This window comes from Muntiacus reevesi, chromosome X, assembly GCF_963930625.1.
Source record: "Muntiacus reevesi chromosome X, mMunRee1.1, whole genome shotgun sequence".
In the NCBI taxonomy this organism is placed as follows: domain Eukaryota; kingdom Metazoa; phylum Chordata; class Mammalia; order Artiodactyla; family Cervidae; genus Muntiacus; species Muntiacus reevesi.
Genome location: NC_089271.1, coordinates 67,807,422 through 67,817,336, shown reverse-complemented (window position 1 = coordinate 67,817,336; position 9,915 = coordinate 67,807,422). Strand labels below are relative to the sequence as shown.

The 9,915-nt window shown below is 38.9% G+C and overlaps 1 protein-coding gene across 1 annotated transcript in view; it reads left to right on the top strand.

Moving 5' to 3' along the window:
- Positions 1-3,704: 3,704 nt before the first annotated feature.
- Positions 3,705-9,915, top strand: part of ABCB7 (ATP binding cassette subfamily B member 7) — a 143,167-nt gene continuing 136,956 nt past the window's right edge. Inside the window, exon 1 of the mRNA XM_065915787.1 lies at positions 3,705-3,890. Within this exon, the coding sequence (XP_065771859.1) occupies positions 3,723-3,890 (168 nt within the window). The 5' untranslated portion in view covers positions 3,705-3,722. The remainder of the gene's footprint in view (positions 3,891-9,915) is intronic.

Genomic DNA, 9,915 nt, shown 5'->3' with positions numbered 1-9,915 from the left:
GGGAGGGCTGAGATTCTGCATTTCTTACTGGCATCCTAGGTGATGCCAATGCTGGTGGTCTGTGGACCACTCTTAGAATAGCAAGATTTTAGGGTTAAAAAAAACAAAGCAATGATAGAGAATGGTAGGTTCAGGGGGTGACTTCTTTAGATAAGATGCTTTTGAAAAGCTTCTCTAAGCAGGTGATATTTGAGTCATTAAAAAGTCTCCAGGGGATGGGGAATACATGTAAATCCATGGCTGATTCATGTCAATGTATGACAAAACCCACTACAATATTGTAAAGTAATTAGCCTCCAACTAATAAAAATAAATGAAAATAAATAAATAAATAAATAAAAAGTCTCCAGGAAGGAAGAAGTTCCAGGTATAGGGGAAAGTTCCAGGTAGAGGGGAAAGCAAATTCAAAGGCACCGAGGTAGGGATAAGTTTTGGCATTTTCTAGAACTAGAAAAGACTACTGTGGCGTTCTTGAAGTACTCAAGTGTTTCTTCCACATTTCAGGTGTAATTCAGTGAAAACAGCACCGTATTCAGAGTCATGAAACCTAGGTTTGGTCTTTGTCCCATTAGCTCTGTGACCTCTATCAAATTACAACCTGACCCAGCCTGTTTCCTCATAAATATGGGAATATGAATAAATAATACATATTCTGAAGGCTTGATGTGAGGATTAATAAGGTATGAATTTCAACAGCTATTTATAGTGACTTTTATTGTGTTTTCCTCTCTCTAGTTTATTTCCAACACATATGTGTCAAGTTACTGCAGGCCAAGTTGGCCTATTGCTGCAGTTCTCCCCAGTGCACAACTCTTGTTATGCTTCATGTTCTATTTCTGGGTGCACTGGAAATTTTCTTTGGTTTATTTGGCTCATATTTGATTCACTTTAGCTCATCAGAGAGTAACTACTTTGTTATTTCAATGTTATTTACATTTCTTAATCAGAGGAGTTGACTTACAATAAAACTGCTTTGGTAAAAATGTTGTGACTCCAGTCAAAAACCTTACAGCTGTTGCTCCATGACAATAATGCCTGTAGGTGATTATAATGAAACATCTCAAAACTCCTGAGAAATCATCTGTAGGATCAAATGTTTCAGACTTCTGAGATTATGCCTTATTTATAATCTGAGAATTCTATATGGCCCATAGAGACTTTCAATTAAATCTTGCATTTGAGTGTGGGTAACATCTTTAGTGTAAAGAACAGTGGAATAGTAGCTTGAATACCACAGTTCATGTTCTGACTCTAACACATCATGACCCTGGTCTTCTTTATCTACTAGCAACAAGAAATACCCACAAAAATGTTACTAAGATCCAGCAAGATAATGTGTGTGAGTGTTTCCAAAAGTATATAAATTTAAGATATTATCTTGTCACGTTATATCTGACAGCCTATCACAAAATATATATTGTATAGGTTCCCACAGTTTTAAATTTTTTTGGCTCCACCCCGAAGCATGCCTGATCTTAATTCCCTGACGAGGGATCAAACCCATGCCCCTTGAAGTAGAAGCACAGAGCCCTGACAACTGGACCACCAGGGAATCCCTAAGTTCCTGAATTTTACTTTAAATTAGAGCATTACTGGAGAGTACTTTACTTGGGTAGAAAGATTCAGTAGCAATACTCAGCTATTATAGAAATCATTGGTAGAATCTAGGGCTTCTCTAGTGTAAAGTGTTGTTAACAGAATAGATGCTGAATAAATGTTTATTAATGATGATTTAAGTAGACATTAATGAAAGAATGATTTGTCATTCTTTTGATTTGTCAACTAGACAATGAGAAGCCAGAAATATCACATAGTAGTCACTAAGTTCTGTCAATTCTATCTCCATAATACCTCTGGAATTAACCTACTGCCCTTGCTACTGCCAGGTTCAGGTCTTTATTTTATGACTATTGCCTTAAATTCATGACTCCAGTCTGAACTCCCTCCAGTACAACCTTACTAAGCCAGAGTGGTTTAATGAACAGACAAATCTAATCATGTTACATTCCCGATTAAGGGCTTCCCTTGCGGCTCAGCTGGTAAAAGAATCTGCCTGCAATGTGGGAGACCAGGGTTCAATCCCTGGGTTGGGAAGATCCCCTGGAGAAGGGAAAGGCTACCCACTCCAGTATTCTGGCCTGGAGAATTCCAAGGGCTATATAGTCCATGGGCTCAGAAAGAGTCAGACAGGACTGAGCAACTTTCACTTTCTTACTGATTAAAACCATTCACTCATATAGGATCAAGCATTAACTTAGAATGAAATACAAGCCCCTTTACCGTCTCTGCTCACTCAGGCCCATCTCTTACTACTATGCCACACACTCCCTAGACTCCTGAACCTGGAGGTGTTTTCTCATGTCTTCTTGCTGTTAAACATGCCATTTCCTTCACATGGAATTCCCTTCAACTGGAAACTTCAGTCTTAAACAGTTCCTTTAGTCTGTAAATAATTCCTTTCAAGCATCTTCTTCTCTGGAAACCTGAAGTGTAATATGAATCCTGAAACAAGGTAAAGCTAACTGCATGGGTCATGCATATCCTTTGTCTTTATCAGACTTATCATTAGTCCACGGTGCCTCTACATAACTAGTTCATAATTATTTGCCTGTCTTATGTGAAAGTTTGAGAATGCAGCAGTGAATATAATATTGCAAACCACACTACCGTTTCCAGGGTTTCAGGTAGCATTAATGCTTAGAAATATAGTTTCCTAGATAATCATAAACATATTTCAACATCATTTTGTTGGATGATAGTGGTGACAAAAGAATATAAACGCGTCTTTAAACACGGACTTCTCTGCACATATTTTCATTTTACCATCCTTCAGTAAATCTAGCTATTTTACAATAATTAGATACTGCAGAAACCAAAAGTGAGGTGCAGAGGCAAATTAGCAGAGTAAAGGGGTGTGTGTGTTTGTGCGTATAAAATCCTCCCAAGAGCAACAGAAAACCGACGGAAAACTGCTCCAAAGTTTGTGCGAAGAAAAACAATCAGCCAAATGAAAGCGCTTACAACACAGCAGGGAGAAGGAAACGGCAACCCACTCCAGTATTCTTCCCTGGAAAATCCCATGGACAGAGGAGCCTGACGGACTACAGTCCATGGGGTCACAAAAGAGTCGGACACGACTTAGCGACTAAACAACAACAACGCACCAAGTGAATCTCACAGATGAAGCTTCCTCCCTGGGGACATCAATATCTGTAGTTTAATCTGCCCTAAGCAGTAGTACACTGGAGAGTGATGAGAATATTCAGAGGGAAAATGGAGAGAGGGGATATTGGCACCGAGTTGGAGTCGGCAGAAGAGTGAGACAACTGACAAGATAGGGTTGCTGGATTTAGCAAATACGGTTTGGGGACATAACTATACTAAGAAATAATTCACCGTTTATCTGAAACTCAAATTTAACTGCGCATCGTGTGTTGTTGTTTTTTTTTTTTTTTGCATCCTGTGTTTTATCTGACATATCAAAGCTAAGAAAGACAATGTTATCCCGATATTCCCGGCTGTGTAAGAAAAACACTCGAAAACCAGCCGGGGTTGGAGGGCGTGGGGAAGCAGTTACGCTAAAGTGGCAGAATCTTTACAGAGAAGCTATTTCCGGTCTCCGCCTGGGAGGGAGAGAGGGAGGGGGAGAAGGATTAAGGTAGCGAGTTCCGACCGCCAGCGTCCCACAATCCTCTTCTTCGGTTCCTCTATCCTCGCTCAAGATGGCGCTGTTCGCGATACATTCCTGGCGCTGGGCAGCTGCGGCGGCTGCTTTCGAAAAGCGCCGGCACGCGGTGATTCTGATGCGGCCTCTAGTCTCTTTACGGGGCCCAGGTCCGCAGTGGAGGTCACGTCAGCTCCGCGGCTCGGGAACTGCTGGAATCTCTCAGGTGAGATGCCCTTCACTTGGAATGTGTAGGCTGAAGGACAAGGGGACCTATAGGGAAAAAATTGCTTTTGTATCTTTGAGTCAGAAACTGTGCAAAGAAGAAAGGTTGTCAGGGCTAGCTTGGAGCAGTGAAGGAAATTAGGGTTAGAAATTTGAGGAGAGGGTGAAGAAAATCTTTAGGGTACAGTAAGTGGGAACGGGACGTAAGGTTTCAGTCAGAGGGCACCTGGAGCACTGGTGACGCTCATAATTTCCAGTTTTTCCTCTGAATTAAAGAGGTAGGGTAGACACCACCATAGTCTTCCCTAGTGCCTCAGACGGTAGAGTCTGCCTGCAAAGCGGGAGACCAGGGTTTAATTCCTGGGTGGGGAAGATACCCTGGAGAAGTGAAATAGCTACCCACTCCAGTATTCTTGCCTGGACAATCCCACGGAAGGAGGAGCGTGGCGGGCCCCTGTCCATGTGGTCGCAAAGAGTCGGACACGACTGAGCGACTAACACACACACTCAGACACCATTCCCAGACAGCTTACTTTTCTAAATGCAAGGAAAACTGGGCTACTTCCCAAAGTTAGTAATAAGAGTTTGGGACCAATTTGCCAATGGTTGAGATTTTACTCAGCGGGAAGTAGCAATTTGGAGGGCGCTGGAAGATTACAAGTGAAGTGAAGTGAAGTCGCTCAGTCGTGTCTGACTCTTTGCAACCCCGTGGACTGTAACCTACCAGGCTCCTCCGTCTATGCGGTTCTCCAGGCAAGAATACTGGAGTGGGTTGCCATTCAGCTACCTATAAACCAGCGGCAAATTGAGTTAGCTCCAGTTAGCTCCCTTGCTGACTGCTTCTTGATAGGTTCAAATGGTAATTATCTCTGTCTCCAAAACATAGACCGCCCTAAATTTATATGTAAACATCTTTATCCTTTGATCTGAAAATAGTGTTCCTGTGTGTACACAGGTCATTTTGGAAGCCATAATCTTATCTTTAACTAATGAATGTAGCTGTGGCTACAGTGCATCTTAATATTTGTATTCATTATTATCTCTCATTTTAGAATAGTTATTTAAATTGTTATTTGTATAATGCTTGTACTTCAGTGTATCTTTTTATTGCCTATAGTTGACAAAAAGCTTAAATGGCACCCCTTGTTCATCTGAATCATTAAAATGTTGTCAGCTTTATATGATGAACAACCTCTTAAGTTTTGATTCTTTGTCAATAAATATTTAAAGCAATTATAATACAGTAGAGCAATGATGGGGAAGGTATAAAGTACTGTAAGAATATACATGAGAGGCATCAAAACTAATCTTGAGGTGGAGAACATTGCCTTGAGTAACTGAAGTATTGAAGCCAAGATCTGAAAAATTAGAAGTTAGTTAAAGAGGGAATAGCATGTGCAAAGGCCCACAGGTAAGAGAGAACATGAACCTTTTGTAGAACTGCTTATAGTTTAGACTAGTGAGGAATTCATGACAGGAGATGGCAGATTGGACTAGAGCAGCAAATCAGATCCTTTTATTAAAGTTTTTTTTAAAGCATTTTGTAGTTGAAATTTGTAACACGTGATCTCTTGGGAACCAGTCTTGTTCTCTAGCCCCCTAATAAGCCAGATGAAGTTAAGATAAAATTTGTAGGACTTTCAGGCTCCAAGAATGAGGGGAAAGGAGAAGTAAGTCATTAAGAGTTTCAGAGGAAGTAATGGCAATAAAAAAGTTAGCTTTCTCTTTACATGAATACTATCCCCACAGTTTCCTCCACTCTCCTCTACATCCTGCCATTTCCTTTGGTTACCATTTCTGAAGTGTAAAAAGCAAGGAAAAGATATTACCTTTGTCTTCTACTTCTTAAAGGCATGGAACTCTTGTCTCTTTTTTGAAAATTTGGGGTTAACAGGGAGATGAATGATTATAAGGCTTTTTAAAGTGGACCCTGATAGAACCTGAGGCAAATTTTCAGATTAATTAGTTACTTGTGGTTAAGATTACAAAATAAACACTGAGTGCATAATTTTAGAACAAATCATTAGTATGTATAGTGTATTTTAGAGCTGAAAGGAACCTTAGTGCTGTGTTATGAAATCATATTAGTGGTTGGATCAGCACTGTTTTTAAATGAAATTTAGTAGAATAGGAAAGAAAATAGCAATGCTTTATATGTATTTAGGGAAGTATTGTTTTATGAGTGTATGTGTGTCATTCGTGGTGCTAGTGGTAAAGAACCCACCTGCCAGTGCAGAAGACTTGAGAGATGCAGGTTTGATCCTTGGGTGGGGAAGATCCCCTGGAGGAGTTCATGGCAACCCACTCCAGTGTTCTTGCCTGGAGAATCCCATAGACAGAGGAACCTGGCAGGCTACAGTCCATAGGGTCTCAAAGTTTTGGACATGACTGAAGTGACTTAGCACGCATGCATGCATGATCTCATAGCTTTGTCCATTCATCCATCGATGAACACTTAGGTTGTTTCCATGTCTTGGCTATTGTAAGTGATGCTACTGTGAACATGGGGGTGCCGATATTTTTAGAGTTAGTGTTTACATTTCCTTTGTATATATTCCCAGAAATGGAATTGCTAGATCATATGGGAGTTCTTTTTTTTTTTAAGCCGAGCCATACACATACATAGATATTCCCACCTGTATGTGGTTACAGTGATGTATTGGGAAACGTGTTTTTCACACAGGATTATGTCCTAGAGCTGTGCTGTATAGTGTGGTAGTTGCTAGCTTCATGTGGCTGCTTAAATTAAAAATCTAATTCCTTTGTTACGTTAGTTACATTTTAAAGGCTGAATAGCCATATAGATATGGAACATTTCCATTATTGTAGAAATTTCTATTGAATGGTACTACTTTAGAAAAGATCATATTCAGGCCTTCTAATTTTGCAGATGAGGAGACTAAGTTCTAGTATAGATAAATGACAGCCATTAAGGCCTTTCATTTGTTTATTGCCTTTTGTGTGTTAGATATTTACATAAGGGTAATTAAGACTGTGACAGACACTAATCACACAGTGAATGTGTGTTGAACTATAAAGATACTTAACTAATAATTGTTGTTTAGTCACTGAGTTGTGTCCAACTCTTTCAGTCTCGTGGACTGTAGCCCACAAAGCTCCTCTGTCCATGGAATGCTCCAGGCAAGAATACTGGAGTGGGTTGCTGTTTCCTTTACCAGGGGATCTTTGTGACCCAGGGATCAAACCTGTATCTCCTGCTTGGCAGGCAGATTCTCTACCACTGAGCCACCTGGGAAACCCATTATCTAATAATTATACTAGACAGTTGTCTAGTCTATAATTCATAGAGGGAAATGCTTAAAAGTTTTTTCTTAAAATGGGAAGATTTCATATGAAAAGACCTAAATTATAATGATTATTATACACTTGCCTCTCTACTATACTAATTAGTATTAAAGAACTTAAGAATTTTGAATGATAGAATTTTATATTTATTTCATTAATATTGATATGTTAGAAATTGAAGCATCATATACTTAATCCATAGTGCCTTTTTTTCTCTTTAAGGAGTCCTTGACTCTCGATCCTGACACTGATACTTTCTTCATTTTTTAAAAATAATTTTTTATTGAAGTATAGTTGATTTACAATGTTGTGTTAGTTTCTGCTGTACAACAAAGTGAATCAATTATACATATACATATATCTATTATTTTTTAGATTATAGGTCATTACAATATTGAGTAGAGTTCCCTGTACTATTTTTATAAAATAGGTTATTAGTTTTTTATTTTATTTTTTAAAGCTTTTTATTTTATGTTGAAGTATAGCTGATTAACAATGTTGTGATAGTTTCAAGTGGACAGCAAAGGGATTCAGCCATACATATATGTATCCATTCTTCCCCAAATTCCCTTCCTATCCGGTCTGCCATATAACACTGAGCAGAGTTCCCTGTGCTATACAGTAGGTCCTTGTTGGTTATCCATTTTAAATATAGCAATTTGTACATGTCAGTCCCAATCTCCCAGTTTATGCCTACCTCCTTCTCCCCTAGTAACCATAAGTTTGCTTTCTACATCTGTGACTCTTATTTCCTTTTCATAAATAGGTTCATTTGTACCATTTTTTTTTGGATTCCACATATAAACAGTATCACATGATATTTGTCTTTCTCTGACTTCCTACACTCAGTTTGACAGTGTCTAGGTCTATCCATGTTGCTGCAAATGGCATTATTTTGTTCTTTTTTATGGATGAATAACAGTCCCTTGTATATATGTACCACATCTTCTTTATTCATTCCTTTGTTCATGGACCTTTAGGTTGCTTCCATGTCCTGGCTATTGTAATTAGTGCTGTAATGAATATTGGGGTACATGTATCTTTTTAAATTATGTTTTTTCCTGAATATTTGCCCAGGAGTAGGATTGAAGGGTCATATAGTAGCTCTATTTTTAGTTAAGGAACCTCCATACTGTTTGCCACAGCAGCTGTAACAATTTACATTCCCCGTTAATTTAATTAATCTTAATTAGTTAATTAAAATTAATTAATTTTTGGTTGAGCTGGGTCTTTGTTGCTGCATGCAGGCTTTCTCTAGTTGTGGTGAGTGGGGGCTACTCTTTGTTGCAGTGGCTTCTCCCTGCAGTGGCTTCTCTTGCTGCAGAGCACAGACTCTATGTGTAAGGGCTTCAGTAGTTGTGGCATGTGGACTCAGTTGTCATGGCTTGTGGACCCCAGAGCATACAGGCTTCAGTATTTGTGGTGCGGGCTTGCAGGCTCTAGAGCGTGGGCTCAGTAGTTGTGGTGCATGGAGTTGGTTGCTCCACCGCATGTGGAATCTTCCCAGGCGAGAGATTGAGCTCGGGTCTCCTACATTGGCAGGCAGACTCCCATCCACTGTACCACAAGGGAAGCCCTCTCCAGAATTTATTGTTTGTAGATCTTTTGATGATGGCCATTCTGACTGATGTGAGGTGATACCTCATTGTAGTTTTGATTCTCATTTCTCTAATAATTAGTGATGTTGAACGTTTTTTCATGTGCCTCTTGGCCATCTGTATGTCTTCTTTGGAGAAATGTCTATTTAGGTCTTCCACCCATATTTGCACTTTTTTTCTATTGAGCTGCATAAGCTGTTTGTATATTTTGGAGATTAATTCCTTGTCTGTCACATCCCATTCTGTGAGTTGTCCTTTTGTTTTGTTCATGGTTTCTGTTCCTGTGCAAAAAGCTTTTAACTAGGTCCCGTTTGGTGGCTCTGATTGTAAAGTGTCTGCATGCAACGTGGGAGACCCAGGTTTGATCCCTGGGTCGGGAAGATCCCCTGGAGAAGGAAATGGCAATCCACTCCAGTATTCTTGCCTGGAGAATTCCGTGGATTGAGGAGCCTGGTAAGCTACAGTCCATGGGGTCACAAAGAGTCTGACACGACTGAGCGACTGCTTTGCTTCATTTGTTAATTTTTGTTTTTATTTTCATTACTCTAGGAAGTGTATCAAGATCTTGCTGTGGTTTATGTCAGAGTGTTCTGGCTATCCTGTCCTCTAATATAAGAGTTTTAGAGTGTCTGGCTTTATATTTAGGTATTTAATCCATTTTGAGTTTATTATTATTTATTTGAGGTTATTTATTAAGAAAAAGTTTTTTCTTAAAATGGAAAGATTTTATATGATAAGACATAAATTATAATGATTATTATACAGTTGCCTCTCTGTTGCACTAATTCATATTAAAAAGACTTACAAGTTTTGAATGACAGAATTTTGGATTTATTTCATTAATATTGATATGGTAGAAACTGAGGCATCATATACGTAATCCATAATGCTTTTTTAATATATGTTTAATGAGTTCTTAACTCTTGATCCTGACACTGATAATGTACTTTCTTCATTTTTAAAAACATCTTTATTGGGATTAGTTCACATATCTAAAAGTCACCCACTTAAAGTGTACAGTTCAATGGATTTATTATATTCAGTGGGTTTTAGTATATTCAGCAATACATACCACCATCACCATGGTCAGTTTTACATTTTCATTACCTCAGAAAGAAACCT